Raw genomic sequence first — 16289 nt, 5'->3', positions numbered from 1 at the left:
CTAGAATAGTGTTTAGGATTCCTCAAAAATATAAAGACCACATTGTTTTCTGTTTCTCATTTTCGATGCCAATGAATGATATTGTCAGTATATTTTTGTTTTATTTTTTGTTTTTGGGTCATACCCAGCAGCGCTCAGGGGTTACTCCTGGCTCTACGGTCAGAAATTGCTCCTGGCAGGCTCAGGGACCATATGGGATGCTGGGATTTGAACCACTGTCCTGCATGCTAGGCAAATGCCCTACCTCTATGCTATCTCTTCAGCCCCAGTATTTTTATTTTTTGCCATTTATCCCATATGAATATTTGAATGACATTTAATTGTTTATAAATAAATAGTACTCTTATGCTGAGAATATGTTTTTCTTTAAAAACATGTTTATCACTAACTTGCATTTGTAAAAAAACTAGATCTTGTTATTACATATACTATAAAGAAAATTAGCTTAAAATTTCTGAGCAAAGATAACCATTTTGATATTTTACTAAAATTAAATTTGCATATGTCATATATTTAAGAAACATTTATTTGTATTTGTTTTTGTTTTTTTTATTTTGTTTTGTTTTTTTTTGGAGGGGGTCACACCTGTCGGTGCTCAGGGGTTACTCCTGGCTGTCTGCTCAGAAATAGCTCCTGGCAGGCACGGGGGAACATATGGGACACCGGGTTTCGAACCAACCTCCTTTGGTCCTGGAACAGGCTGCTTGCAAGGCAAACGCCACTGTGCTATCTCTTGGGGCCTCGTATTTGTTTTTTTTTTTTGGGCCACACCCGGTGATACTCAGGTGTTACTCCCTGCTGTGCACTGAGAAATTGCTCCTGGCTTGGGGGACCATATGGGATGCCAGGGGATCCAATTTTGGTTCGTCCTAGGTCAGCCAATCGCAAGGCAAATGCCCTACTGCTGCACCACCTCTTTGGCCCCTATTTAAGAAATTTTTTGTCTGCTATCTTTCCATTAAAATTTGCAAATGTATGCAAATATATATATTGTTTAGGGCCACACCTGACAATGCTCATGACTTACTCTTGGTTCTATACTCAGGAATTATTGCTGGTGTTTCTTGGGGGATCATGGAATGCCAAGGATTGAATCTGGGTCAGCTACGTACAAGTCAAATACCTACTCATTGTTCTATAGCTTTGGCCTGCAAATGTGCCATATATTTATTTTTGTTTTGGTTTTGAGCATCCAGTGGTGCTCAGGGGTTACACCTGGCAGGCTAGGGGAACTATAAGGGATGCCAGGTATTGAACCCATGCAAGGAAGCACCTATTTATTTCTTTGGTCCCTTAAAATATATTTCTTTGTATCTCTGTTATTAAGTTCACAGTAGTGAGTGAAATTGTAGACTTATACAATAGAACCATTCACTAGAAGCATTGTTTTAATTAAATACTGTTTTTAATTGTTTCAATTGTTTTTAATTAATTTTTAATTTTTAATTAAGAGAATAGCTAAATACTAAAAGCTTTCTAAGAGATTGTGTTTTATTTGTGATATTTGAGAATAGAAGCATAAAATGCATGGCATATAATTTATATTTTGCTTTTTTGATGTAGTTTTCTGATGAATTTGGAGTGAAACAGGAAGCACATGTGGTTAAGTTGCTGGAAAAGCGGTACCAAGAACGATTAGAAGAAGAAGTAGCTAAGGTAAATTTATAGTTTGCTTAGAGGTTATTATGGATTATAGTTCCTTTTGGCCTTCAAAAAAATTTACTGTGATAATGTACCAAGTTTTTGACATAAATTTATGTGTGGGTCATTTTTAATATGTCAGTAAGTAATATAACCACAATTTTTTTCAGCAAACTGTTCTGTGAAATGCTAAAGAAAATTTTTTTTTTTTTTTTTTTGGTTTTTGGGCCACACCCAGTGACGCTCAGGGGTTACTCCTGGCTATGCACTCAGAAGTCGCTCCTGGCTTGGGGGACCATATGGGACGCCAGGGGATCGAACCACGGTCTGTGCTAGGCTACAGCAGGCAAGGCAGGCACCTTACCTCTAGCACCACCGCCTGGCCCCTAAAGAAAATATTTATTCTCTTAATGCAGGGTATTAAGTTACAGAACCTTTTCAGAAAGCCAAAACAAGCAGTATTTTGGAAGGAGTTTCACTTTCCTTAAGGTGAAGGATATAGTATAAGACAAGGAAGAAGGTGGTTAGGTTTTGCATATTACCTTTATAATCTTCCTGCCAGAGAAGCAGGTGTATTATATATATCAGACAGTGACTAAGAACTAAGTAACAATTACCATTGAACATTTTTAGCCACTATTGAAGTGCAGGAATTTATTGGCATGAGTTTTGCTTATCTCTCTATCCTAGCTGCTACTTTCAAAGTCATTCTCTTAAATACCAAACATACCACATATTCTGTGAATATGATTTTATAATTTTTGTCTTTGTTTTTATGCAAGCTTGGGTTATTATATCAGGACACTGTATTCTGAGTTTATTTATTTTATACTATTATTACTGTTTTAATCAAACAATGCTATAGAAATTTAATATTTTGTAACAGCATTGATATAACAAAAAGTCCATAAGGATTCAGGTTAAAATAAATTAAGTGAAAAACCCAGCAGAGCATAAGTGGGAATAAGCTCTTTCTTATTTATAAATTTGACTTGATAGAGGTCAAAGTGAAAAGTCAGAAAACTTATTTTTGTTTTGTTTTGTTGGGGGTCAAACCAAACTGAAATCAAGGCTTATTCCTGCTCACACCTAAGAGGCTTGGAGAGAATCATATGTGGTGCTGAGGATCAAACTCAGGTTGGCCTCCATGCAAGGCAAATACCTTAATCCCTGTAGTATTTGCTCATTTTTTATAATCTTATCTAGTTAATTGAAAGAAGTGCTAGTTTGTGGTTGTTTGGTTTTGTTTTCCATTAATGTTGTATCTGCCTGCTGCTCGGACTTTGTATGAGAAACCAGCAATTTTTAGTCAACCCATTCAGCAGTTTAGTTCAATAGTCCAAAGATACTGCATTGCTTGGGGTTCTGTGGTTCTGGGAACCTCAGGGCTGCATCCAGCAATGAATGCTCAGAGACCATAAGTTAGGAATTGAATCCCAGTTATTTATATACTAGGCATATGTTCTAGCCACTATATTATCTCTAGTCACAAGAAAACTATTTTTTTCCTTTTAAAGTTTTTATTTAAAAATTTTAATTGAGTTACTTTTTTGTTTGTTGTTTTTTTGTTTTGTTTTGGGGCCACACCCGGTGACACTCAGAGGTTACTCCTGGCTATCAGATATCACTCCTGGCTTGGGGGAACCATATGGGATGCCAGGGGATGGAACCACAGTTCGTCCTAGGTCAGCCACTGTGCCACCGCTCCGGCCCCTTAGTCACCTTTTCTTACATTATTTAATAATGAGTTAAGTTATTCATTATTCAGTTTCAATTGCAAACTGTTCGAACTTCAGTCCCTTTACCAATGTTCATTCCCTCCATCAATGTACCCAGTTTCCCTTCTATGCCAGTCACTTTCCCCCTCCATCATTGTCCTTGTGTTCCCCTCCCTAATTTATCCCCCATGCCCCTGACCGCTATCCCAGTGGCATGCCTCTTACTGAAGACTTAATTCTTCTGCTCTTCAATACAAGAAGACATTTTTAAATTTCAAAGTCCAAGCAGAAAAACATTTTGACATTAGATTCTTTTCCAAATATTCATCTTCTTATTGCTTTGTTATCAACTACTTTAGATTTAATATTATGAGACTGTGGTGTATTTTGTTTCGTTTTGTTTTGGGGTCACACCCAGTGACGCTAAGGACTCCTTCCTGGCTCCGTGCTGAGGGATCACTTATTATTCCTGGTAGGCTTATGTACCATAAGGGGTGACAGGGATCAAACTCGAGTCAACTGCTTGTAAAGGCAGAGATTCTACCCTCTGTACTCTCACTCAGGACTTGAGACAATAGCTTTTAATTTCTGTAAATTTGAGCAATAATGGTAAATTTTCAATTATACTTATAAATTTAATTCTCCTGATTTTTAGGTCATTGTATCAATGAGTATAGCATTTGCTCAACAAACTGAACTATCAAGATTCTCCAGGGAAAAAGAAGTCTTGTCATTATCAAAACAACCACAAATTTTGTGTCAGCATGAAGAACAAAATTTTGTAAAAGAAATGAAGTTATCACAAGGTCGGGTTAATTTTCAGAGTTCTGTGACAACAGATATGACATTTAAAGACGAATTTAAACCACTCAGTAAAGAATTAAGAGAAGATGGAAAGGAAGTTCTTTTATCAAATAAGGACAATCTCATGTTAGAGTCAAAGGAGTATGAACTGACTATTTCAGAAGATCTGTTCTCTAAAGAAAAAACATGTACAACTAGAGAAACTGTAAGTTTTTTGCAATGGAAAATTTTATTTCTATAAAACATAATTTATGTATTTTAATATGACTTTTATGAGCAATAATGTTGCTTTAATGAAAAGTGTTAAACCGGGACCGGAGAGATAGCATGGAGGTAGGGTGTTTGCCTTGTCTGCAGAAGGATGGTGGTTCGAATCCCAGCAACCTGCCAGGAGTGACTTCTGAGTGCAGAGCCAGGAGTAACCCCTGAGTGCTGCTGGGTGTGACCCAAAAAAAGAAAAAAAAGAAAAGTGTCCTACTTTATAATTTATATTGTCAGTTATGAATGTTTTACTTGCAAGTACATAATAACTTATTAAATAAGTCTAGTTCATAATATTGTTCTTAAATATCTCATTTAAATTGTGTTTTATTTTGAATCATTTAAGTTTAAATAAATATACTATAATATGATAATATTACAAGGGAATGGTTTCTTAAAAAGACAGTTTAAAGCATTCTATTCTGTATATTTAGTCATTTTATTCTTTATTTTTTAATAGTGTAAGATTTATTCTCTATCTGTACCTCAATTATGCAAGTAGCAGAATAATACTACCTCATTGAATATTATATAAATTCACTTTAACATTCAGAATTGGGGGGCCAGAGCGATGGCACAGTGGTAGGGTGTTTGCCTTGCACATGACTGACCTAGGTCAGACCTCAGTTCGATCCCCCAGCGTTCCATATGGTTCCCCAAGCCAGGAGCGATTTCTGAGCACAGAGCCAGGAGTAACCCCTGAGTGTCAGTGGGTGTGGCCCTTGCAAAACCAAAAACCAAAAAAAAAAAAACAAACGAAAAACAAAAAACCCAATTCAGAATTGGGTATGTATGTCACAATGAGAGGCATATTCAGATAAAGTTTGTCAATTTTCTGTGATGTGCTTTTGAGATGTCCATGAAATTCTTCATTTACTGGTAACTGTTTAAAATGGAATTCTTTTTAATTGGTAATTTGTGGAAGATGGGCTGTGAATTTGGGGGCTACACTGTTGTTGGTTAGGTGTTACTTGTCCCATGCTTTGGGGTCACCATGCTCAGTGGACCATCTGAAATATTGGAGATTAAAGTAGGGTTGTTTACATATAAGGCAAATGCCTTAACTTTCTAAGTAAATTGCCCAACTATTACCTGTTCAGCTCAAGAGGTAAATTAAGGGAGAGATTAAACAGATAAGGAGTTGATTTTTCTTATGTCTGTGTAAAAAAACTATAAAACTTTCAGTCTCAAATAAAATATATGAACACTGTTTCATAGTAAGCATCTCTCTGTTGAACTATGATGACTAGATCAATTACTGCAAATCACTGTTTCTTTTCTTGCATAGATTTATCTTTGAAAATATATAGTTTAATAATTAGAATAATACAAGAGCTTTATGTGATTAGAAGTAGATCTATTTCAATATTTCTGTCATATTCTGATGCTGACATATTTCTACAAAATGTTATGATTGAAATTTCTTTCTCACTTATAGATCCATGATGAGATTTCAGCATCAAATATGGATGCTTCTAGGCAATTAATGTTAAATGAAGAACAATTGGAAGATATGAGGCAGGAACTTGTACGACAATACCAAGAGCATCAACAGGCCACAGAACTGTTGAGGCAAGCACACATGCGCCAGATGGAGAGACAGAGAGAAGACCAAGAACAACTTCAGGAAGAGATTAAGAGACTAAATAGACAGTTAGCTCAGGTATTGATTTCTATATTTTTGTCCAACAGAAATAGCAATATTCTTTGTGTAGCCTTTATTAGAAATATAGTTAAAATTATTGCCAAAATTGGAATAAATACAGATATTTAACAAAAGTTACTGATTTCACAACATACCACAACCACCTTAGATTTGGTTAAGGATATCCAGCTCACTGTTACATAACACACAGTCTCTACCATTTTATATGACTTTAAAAGTGGCTGTAAGATTCCTCTCTTTTTAAACTTATTTGTTCTCTTGACCATTTATGGTACAAAGGACTTTGAAAATTTCAGAGATACTTTATGCTAAGTTACAGTTGATACTCAACTTTCCTTCATTCATTAGACATTTCAGAATCCACCAACTAGCATCTCCAAATTTACCTTAATTTGCCTCTAATCTATCTTTTTAATCATGAATGGAAATCTACAATAATGTTTCTCAACTTTCTCTAAGAAGACATTTCTCCTTGTTTCTGAAAAATACAACTTTACATGATGTTTTCTATACCTTTCTTGACTAAATTTACAGATTCTTGGTATTGGGAGCTGGATTCTTATCAATTGCGATAAATTCTCATAAAAATCATTGCAGAAAAGCAAGGAATATTAAAATAGAATTCCTTATGAAAACAAATTTTAATGTAATTAGAGAATCAACTAGCAAGAGAGAAAAGAAATGTTCTTGGAATGAGGTTTTCCAAGCAGAATGAGGAAATTGAGAGCTGAACAGAAAGTATATTATTTAGAAAAGTTAATTTTGCTTTTCTTCAATGCATTTTGTAAATTGAAAACTTCAGAATTTTTCAATGCAAAATTGTCATATAAATATTTTTGAATGGCATAAATGGCTAAGTAATCTTAATTGACTCTCTTTTTATACTTCAAATTTTGCATTGAATGTAATATATGCTTTTAACCCTCATTATGGGATTTGGGTCAAAGGTAGAACCAAGTCCCATTGGTCCCAGGGGGTTAAAAGAAATCTGCTTAATATTTCTGCTCTTATTCTTCTATCGTAAACAACTTTCTCTCATGACTTTTTTCTTATTTAGAGATCCTCAATAGATAATGAAAACCTGGTTTCAGAAAGAGAGAGGGTGCTTCTAGAGGAGCTGGAAGCATTAAAGCAAATATCTCTAGCTGGAAGAGAGAAGTTGTGTTGTGAGCTGCACAACAGCAGTACGCAAACACAGGTAGTATGGACTTTAGCCCTTTTAGGAGCTATGGATCAACAATGCAGTAGGATCTGTTTTTTTTGTTGTGGTGTGATACGTGTTTTTAAGTGTTTCGTTTAATGAACATGTGTTTTCATTTAATGATAAGATTGCTTGCATGTAAGGTAGGTGACGTCAAGATGGCTTACATTTTGTTTAAGATAATTTGAATCTGACATAGGTACAACTATTGTTTTTACCAAGGAACAACCTAAGAACCTATATTATGGCACTGTAGTCTTCATTATCAACCCACTAACAATTTTATATCTGTATGCTTGCCTTGCTTTATCTTTTTTTGATAAGCTAATCTTTTGATAAAATGTAGTTAAACATTATGTCAAGCTACATTTTGCACACAGAGGTTTGTTTCACTTTATAGCAATATAAAAGAATTGGCATGCTATTTCCAAGATGACAGGTTTTCTTTCTTTCTTGTCCTCTCTACCTTTACACAAATTTAAACAGAATGAAAATGAAAACCAAGGGGAAGTTGAAGAACAGACTTTTAAAGAAAAGGAATTGAATCGAAAAGCTGAAGATGTGCCTCCTAACATTCTGTCCAATGAAAGGTTTGCATTTTTCTCAATCCAAAGTTAATTAAAATAGTTTTTAACAGTAAAAAAACCTTGATCTTAATTTTTATCTTTTACATTCAATTTGTACTTTATACTTCAAGAATTGTGTTTTTAAGTATAATTATGTTAAATATTTGATTATAAGATATTTTATTTAATATTATTGCTTGCATTGTTAATACAATGTTATTATATGATATATTACATATTGTATAATGTTATAAGCCCTTATTTGCTCAGTGATAGTTCTTGATTAGTTTATTCTGTTCATAAGCAATATTTTATCTTGAAAAAACTTATGCTTGTAAATTTATTCCTCTACCGTATAGATAACCAATTAACATGATCTAGCAGTTTTCAGACTTTTCTATACTTGTGGACTGGCATTAATTAACAAACTGGTAGTTAAAAATCACAAGTATAGGGGTCCGGAGCGATAGCACAGCGGTAGGGCATTTGCCTTGCACGCTGCTGACCCAGGACGGACCTTGGTTCGATTCCCGGCGTCCCATAAGGTCCTTCAAGACAGGAGCGATTTCTGAGCACATAGCCAGGAGTAGCTCCTGAGCGTCACCGGGTATGGCTCCAAAACAACAACAACAAAAAAAAAAAAAATCACAAATATAAGCTACATCCTAGATTATTATTGATAAGAAAAAAATTGTGTGTAATAGTTCATATTTAGTTTTTTTATTTTTCATTAACTTACAATGTAATTGTATGACCGAAACTCAGCTATCAACACTCTTTAATTCTATCTCACAATGATTTAATTTTTAAAAGTTAATTTATAGGGCCCGGAGAGATAGCACAACGGCGTTTGCCTTAGAAGCAGCCGATCCAGGACCAAAGGTGGTTGGTTCGAATCCCGGTGTCCCATATGGCCCCCCGTGTCTGCCAGGAGCTATTTCTGAGCAGACAGCCAGGAGTAACCCCTGAGCACCGCCGGGTGTGGCCCCCCCCCAAAAAAAAATTTTAATTTATAAAGAACAACTGTAATAAATGGAAACTTGCAATACATTGCTATTTTATATAGGAATACATTTATAATTTAAATTAATATTACCAAAACATTTCCTTACTTTGATTTTGTAAAGTTAATATATAACATAACATAAAGATTTTAGTAAGAATAGTTTCCTCACATTAATATTAAGGACATATAATATTTAAAAATGTTTTACTCAGTTGAAAATTATTTCTTTAAATTAAAACTAATATCTGCTAAATTAATTTCCTCCTTTCCCAATTTCTGTGACTGTCACTTCGCCTTGTCCTCCTACCTCCTAATCTCCTTCCTCAGCTTACATGGAGAAATTTGGCCCCTAAGATAATTTTAATGTGCTCTACCACTCCTTATCAAACTTAACTTTTTGCTCTCCTTTAACATTTTAGAAATTTAAATTTAAAATTTCTAATTTGCAAAGTATTTGCTTAAAAGTATGGTCATTTGATATTCAGATCATTAAAGAGCTGTATATTTTCTAAAAATATTAAAAGCTGGTGAGGTAGGTCAGCAATATAATACTTTCCTTGCATATAATACTTTCCCTGGGTTCAATTACTCTTCACTCTTCAAATTTTGTAAAAACATGTTATGATCTACTGGTTCACCAAAAATTACCAGAAGAAAGCAAATTTTATAATTAATTATGAAGTTAAAAAAGATACTTTATAATAGATATAGTTGCATTTTTTAGGGAAGAACATGTTTTTTCTGAGTGAAACAATTTTGAAATGCAATTTTAGTGAAGCATCGTAAAATGTTCATTTTCAAGGTTAAACATTTTGATAAATGTTTCTTTATCCATACAGATATGCACTCCAGAAAGCTAATAACAGACTTCTGAAGGTTCTCTTAGAAGTTGTAAAGACAACAGCAGCTGTGGAAGAAACAATCGGTCGCCATGTCCTTGGTATTCTAGATAGATCCAATAAAGGCCAGTCATCTAGCAGTCTGATCTGGAGGTCAGAAGCTGAGACACCTATGAAGTCATGTGTCCATGAGGCTCACTCTGGAGGTACTAGTTTTATTTCACAGTTGAAACTATCTTTATCTATATCTGAATTCAAGATACTTGTTCTGTATGGAAAATGTAGAAAGGATCAAATATTTTCTAACAGAAGACCTCCAAATACAAATAAATACATTAAGTCATTATTTTCAAAATGCCATTTTTATATAACATTTTCTGTCTTAGAGATGTTATCGAATATACTATGAATTACTGTTCTCCTTTACAAACTAGAAACTATTTGCCCACCAATAGGAATAAAATTGTCATGTCATCATACAGACTCTTACCAGTTATCTCGAGACCCAACCTCAAATCTAAGGAAAGTTAAGAACAAAGAGATTTTCAGACTAAAACTTACCTGATGAGATGGTCAGTAGTAAGTCTTGATAAGAAACTAAGTTTGATGTCATCTCAGGACTATCCTTTGTCAGTCCCTTTCTTCCTTTTGTAAAAGTAAACTATGACAAAATGTGTGTGAATCCGAAGATTAAGTCCTGACTTCTCATAGTCCTATCTTCCAGGTCAACCTTCCAGCTCTGTGTACTCGCTCTTTGAATTTCTAAATTCACATTGCTGACCTCCATATTCTCTTCATTTCATTTCTTTGTTTCTTGCTGTTGAGGTAATCATGGATCAAAAGTGGAGAAAGTTTTGTCAAATGGAGAGAATTAGGGTTAATAATACAGAGTCAGAAAATGAAAGTACATTTCACCACTGTTTCTGAGTATTTCTCACCAGGTAGAGACAGACATTAGAATGTCAGTTTAAATACTTTTCAAGGGTATTCTATTAAGAAGATAACACACTAACAAAAGGTTTTCCTAACTACAACCAGCCAGTAGTATCTGATTATAGATATTATAGATATGTTTAATTATAGATATTATAGATACATTGATAGCTTTAATAATTAGACTATATAAGCAATAATTACTTAATTTTTGGACATCAAGTAAAATTTATTTAAAAGCATCGAATTAAATTTTTAAAATGTTTCTGTTAAAATTTTTTTTCTTTAAAATTTGTTCTTTCAAACTATGTAGAAGTATTTTTTAAGGGCTGGAGAGATAGCACAGTTGTAAGGCATTTGCCTTCCATGCAGCCAAGTCAGGACAGACAGTGGTTCGAATTCTGGTATTCCATATAGTCTCCCCTGCCTGCCAGGAGCGATTTCTGTGCAGAGTCAGGAGTAATCCCTGAGCGCCGCTGGGTGTGACCCAAAACCAAAAACAAAATATAGAAGTATATTTCAAATTATCTTCTGGGGATGCTCAAGGCTTATTCCTGGTTCTGCACTCAGGAATTACTATTTGGTGCTCAAGGGGATACCAGGGATGCTGGTGCATTCAAGGCAATGGCACCTGCTATTGCCGCAAATCGTCTTTACTCTTGGTCAAACTCTGATCATGGGCAATATTTTTCTGCACATGAACTTTAGTACTTAGAAAAAAATTAGGTCATATTTTATTGGTGTCTTTGTAAAAGAGTTTATCAGATTCTTTTTTTAAAAAGGCAATTATTTCAAAAATAGGTATTAAATGTTTGAGGGGTTGCTCTGTTACTGATAAGACATATCAGAATATTGTGAAGAATTTTTTTAGATTGCAAAGTTAAATGTCAGTCACTTCTCTTACCTTAGATCTTTTTAATAGTATTTTGGCAATACCCCACAGTGCTTCAGGTTTATTTTTGTTTCTGTGTTCAGGGGACAATATTTGAAGTTCCAGACCGGGGTTGACCAGGAACAGGCAAGAAACTCAACTCTCTACCTACTCTTTGGCCCCTCTCAAAGATACTTTAGACTGGTGGATGGTAAAATATTAAGCAGAGTATCTTAGAAGACTGTAAGCTGACTTCTAGATCAGTATACCTATAACTGTAGAAAAGAATATATCAGTAATTTAACAGAGATTATTATTTATATATTTAACTGTGAAAAAGTAGACATCTGTTCTACAACCTTATTTTCTTGTGTGATTGCTTTTTTTTATTAATAATATCTTTATTTAGGAGCTGAAGCAGTGGCGCAAAAGGTAGGGAGTCACCTTGCACATGCTAACCTTGGACAGATGTAGTTCAATCCCCCGGCATCCCACATGGTCCCCCAAGCCAGGAGCGATTTCTGAGAGTGCATAGCCAAGAGTAACCCCTGAGTGAGAAATTATGTGTTCATTTCTTCTCCCCATTTATTGATGGGGTTAGATTTTGGGTTTTTTCTTTTTTTTAAAGTTCTGTCAGTACTTTGTATATCTTAGATATTATTCCCTTATCTGATGGGTATTGGGTGAATAGCTTCCATTCTGTGGGTGGCTTTTGTATCCTAGGCATTATTTCAATACTTTGTGGTGCAGACGCTTCTCAACTTGATATAGTTCATCTGTTTAATCTCTGCTTTAACTTGTTTAAAGAGTGCTGTTTCCTCCTTGAAGATGGATGCCTTTAGTTAGTTTCAATGTCTTGGAGTTTTTCACCTATGTGTTCTGTATATCTATAGCTTTGGTTCTGATATCCAGATCTTTAAACCATTTGCATTTGACCTTTGTGCAGGGTGTTAGATGGAAATCTGAGGTTTTTTTTTTTCAAGTGGCTGACCAGTTGTCCTGATACTACTTGTTGAAGAGGCTTTTCTTGCTCCATTTTGCATTTATTGTCCCTATATCAAAGATTAATTGATTGTATGTCTGGGGAACATTCTCTGAATAGTCTACTCCACTGATCTGAGGGTCTGTCTTTAGTCCAATACCATGCTGTTTTAATGACTATAGCTTTGTAATACAGTTTAAAGTTGAGGAAATTGATGCCTCCATATTCCTTTTCTCAAGGGTTGCTCTAGCTATTTACACGTGTTCATTGTTCCAGATGAATTTCAGAAGTGTTTTATTCATTTCTTTGAAGAATGTCATGAGTATCCTTAAGGGATGCATGATTGTTTTTAAATTTCGTAATATGTATTCAATGCCTTATTATTACAATTCTCAATAATTGTAACATTTTTCAGTTATATGCATTTATATCAGTTTATTTTTACAAAAATTTATTGAGCAATTTCTCTTTGAGTCCTTCATTTATAGAAGTTCAGTTCTTTACAGCAAGGGAGGCATTATGATTCTATTCAAGACATGATAAAATCATAATAATGCCTTACTAATGAAATTTGTATGATCACTGATATAATTTTGATATAGGAAGGATCCATTCATATTCAGAAGGAAACATTGAACTTATAGGATTTCTAATGTAAAACTTTGAAGAATTTACTGCCCATAATATATTGACACTGTTCTGCATGTAAAAAAACTTTTAAAATTTATTTTAATATCTTTATTTAAGCACCTTGATTACAAACATGATTGTAGTTGGGTTTTAGTCATGTAAAGAACACCCCCCTCACCAGTTTTCCATCACCAATGTCCCAAATCCTTTCTTCCCCACCCCTCCCCCACCTGTACTCTAAAAAAATTTTAAGGCTTTACCCGACAATAATTGGAGGGGCTGCTCCTGCTTCAGTGCACAGGATCATATCTGGAATTGCTTTAAGACCATATATTGCCGAGGATCATCATCCTCCTGCATGCAGAGCACACCTTTAGCACATTGAGCTACTCTTGTATTTTTACTAGAAGCTTTATTGAAAAAAACAAAACAAACTTTTAAAATACTTCTCTCATGCTTTACTTAACATAATATTTCACCTCAATCTCACCATTGGAAATTTTGCTTCTTAGTTTTTATATGACTTGTTTTACATAATAGCACTTGTGATCTGTTTTCAACTTTCAAGTCCCAACTTGTTTAGGACTTAAACATGTTTGGGCTTGTTAACTCTAGAAAACAAATAGTTGATTTGCTCATGTTTGCTTTCTTACAAGAGTAACTTAGTCATGAAAATTTGAGCAAATTTTAAATCATTTGAATTCATGTGAAATGCTTGGCTAGTTCACAAGATTCAGTTCACAAAAGGCCTATAAAAAGAATAGTTTCTTTCAGGCTTGCACTGTTACGATGAAGCTCAAGACTGAATCTAATTTATTGCAGCTTACTTTCAGAAGTCTGTGATGTTACTCAAAAAGTGCTGGATTAATAATGAAAAATACCTTGAATTATTTTTCTAGCTCAGGATGAGACAATTCTCTCAGGGATACATTCAGTTTATGTATTGGGGTAATTGTTTTCAGTTGGAACTCTAGAGATCTTTAAGGGACCATTGGATCAGGGCTTCTATAGTAACACCTACCCTTCCCTAACTGAAGTGGCTCATTATCTTCTTGGGACAAACTTGATATAATCTATATAGTCCATGACAACAGGATTTTTTGAATGACTAACATATGCTTATTGATCGCAGTAATTTACCAATTAAATTGTAATTCTATTTACCAAACTGGAAATTCTGAGATATCTATTATTATATTAATAAATTGCTTTGCCAAATAATTATCTGATTTTCTTTTTCCTAAAGAAAAGTTGTAATACTGAAAACTTGGCATTTTTACCCTTTAATTGGAATGAATGGGTTCTGTTTCTCTATTGGACTATGCTGGGATTAAGGATTTTTTTGTTTGTTTGTTTGTTTGGGGGCCATACCTGGTATTACTCAGGGCCTTGTTTCAGATCTCTGTGGTACTCAGGGACCCATGCAATGCCAGGAATTGACCCAGGACTGACTACTACCACACATGCACATTATCCCTATAATGTCTCTCTGTGCCATGTTCAGATTATTTTTGTTTATATTTTAAAAGTATTTAACAAAATGCAGAAAGCTAGTAAAATTAAGTTTTAGTTACCTTGTTATCTGTTATTTTAATTTTCTATTTAAAACAAGTAATATGTGGGCTGGAGAGAGTAGGCTGAATGTATTCTCTGCATGTAGAAGATCCTGGTTCAATGCCAGTATCACAAAGCCAGTATCACAAGAGATGGCAATAATACCTGAGCACTGCAAAACAAATAATTTTAAAGTTATTGTTAATTTTAACTATTAATTAAAACTATTGTAAATTAATTTTAAATGAGAACCTGGAAAGATAGAATATGGAATAAGGCACTTGCTATGTGTGATACCAATCCTGGTTTTAATCTGTCACTGCTTGAGTCTCCTGTGCAGCATCAGTAGTGGTCCTTGAGAAGAGAGCAATAAGTAAGCACTGAACACAGGCTATGTATGACCCAGTTTCCATCCCCAAGAAAGTAATATTTAGTTATATTTTATAAGCCATTTTGTTTTATATACCATCTATATTTTGGGCTTCAGATTTGTTTATGCAATACACAGTATCTTCATCTTCACCTCACCATGGATTCCTTTCTACTCCCAAAATGTTGGTATCTTCATAAAATATATTTACACATACATAGAGTGGTTTTTCCTCAAGTCTGCTCCACCTTCCCCAAGATTACAGTGTAAGGTAAACTTACTCAAATTCAGAGAAGATAGATGATGGTTTCTGCCAGCTTCTGTTCCTGCAGTACTATACCTGCATGCTCAGAGGACAGAGTGACTTCCCATTTTCAAAATGTAGATATCTTTTGTAGCGTCTTTAAATAGGTAGTCTAAAACTTGATCCTTTCTCTTGCTTAATATTGTTCACTTAAAAAATTATCCATGATCAAGGTTAAATATCATGTCCCACCTAAAGCCAAATTCCAAATACTTGGTTCATTGCTGCAAGGCCTATTAACACTTCAGACTAATTTATATACCAATTTTCTACACTGTCTTCTGATTTTTTTATTATTTTTCTTAGTGACTTTTTTGTTAGCTAAATATTATCTTAGCGGAAAACCCAGATCACATGCTACTTTTCTTGCTCCCTTTTCTTACTCAAAATCAAAAGTTCAGTCTTATTATTGTAATAATACTCAGAGACAATAGAGATGAAGGCTAGAAAGACTGGGCCACGATATGAAGCTTACCACAAAAAGTAGTGAGTGCAGTTAGAGAAATAACTACACTAACAACTATCATGATAGTGGTAATGAGTGAGAGACGTAGAATGCCTGTCTCGAATACAGGCAGGGGGTGGAGGAGTAGGAAGATGGGGTGCATCGGGGATGGGAAGGTTGCACTGGTGAAGGAGAGTGTTTTTTTATGACTGAAACTCAACTACAAACATGTCTTAATCATAATTCTTAAAGATATTATTAAAAATAAGTTCAATCTCAAGTATTTATTCAATTCTTTGTCTTATTTCATTCATTCAACACTTCTCATCAATTTAATTGAAAAAGCCTCATCCCATGTTTTTCCCTTCTCCAGCTGTTTTCTACATCACTGCTGTTTACTTCCTGATACATAGACATTAAGACTCCTGCATTTAATTTGTTAACTATATAATACTGATAAAAAATAGGCATTACATATAATAAAATAATAGAAGTTTG

General features: G+C 34.4%; 1 protein-coding gene across 1 annotated transcript in view; it reads left to right on the top strand.

The window, feature by feature from the left end:
• AKAP9 (A-kinase anchoring protein 9) overlaps positions 1-16289 on the top strand; it is a 159215-nt gene that overhangs the window by 58273 nt on the left and 84653 nt on the right. Inside the window, exons 16-21 of the mRNA XM_049768841.1 lie at positions 1564-1656; positions 4015-4368; positions 5863-6087; positions 7148-7288; positions 7778-7881; positions 9703-9908. Coding sequence (XP_049624798.1) covers positions 1564-1656; positions 4015-4368; positions 5863-6087; positions 7148-7288; positions 7778-7881; positions 9703-9908 — 1123 coding nt within the window. The remainder of the gene's footprint in view (positions 1-1563; positions 1657-4014; positions 4369-5862; positions 6088-7147; positions 7289-7777; positions 7882-9702; positions 9909-16289) is intronic.

The sequence above is a fragment of the Suncus etruscus genome, chromosome 1, assembly GCF_024139225.1.
Source record: "Suncus etruscus isolate mSunEtr1 chromosome 1, mSunEtr1.pri.cur, whole genome shotgun sequence".
Taxonomy (NCBI): Eukaryota; Metazoa; Chordata; class Mammalia; order Eulipotyphla; family Soricidae; genus Suncus; species Suncus etruscus.
Note: the sequence above shows the minus strand (reverse complement) of the source record. Positions and strands in the feature narration are given on the sequence as shown.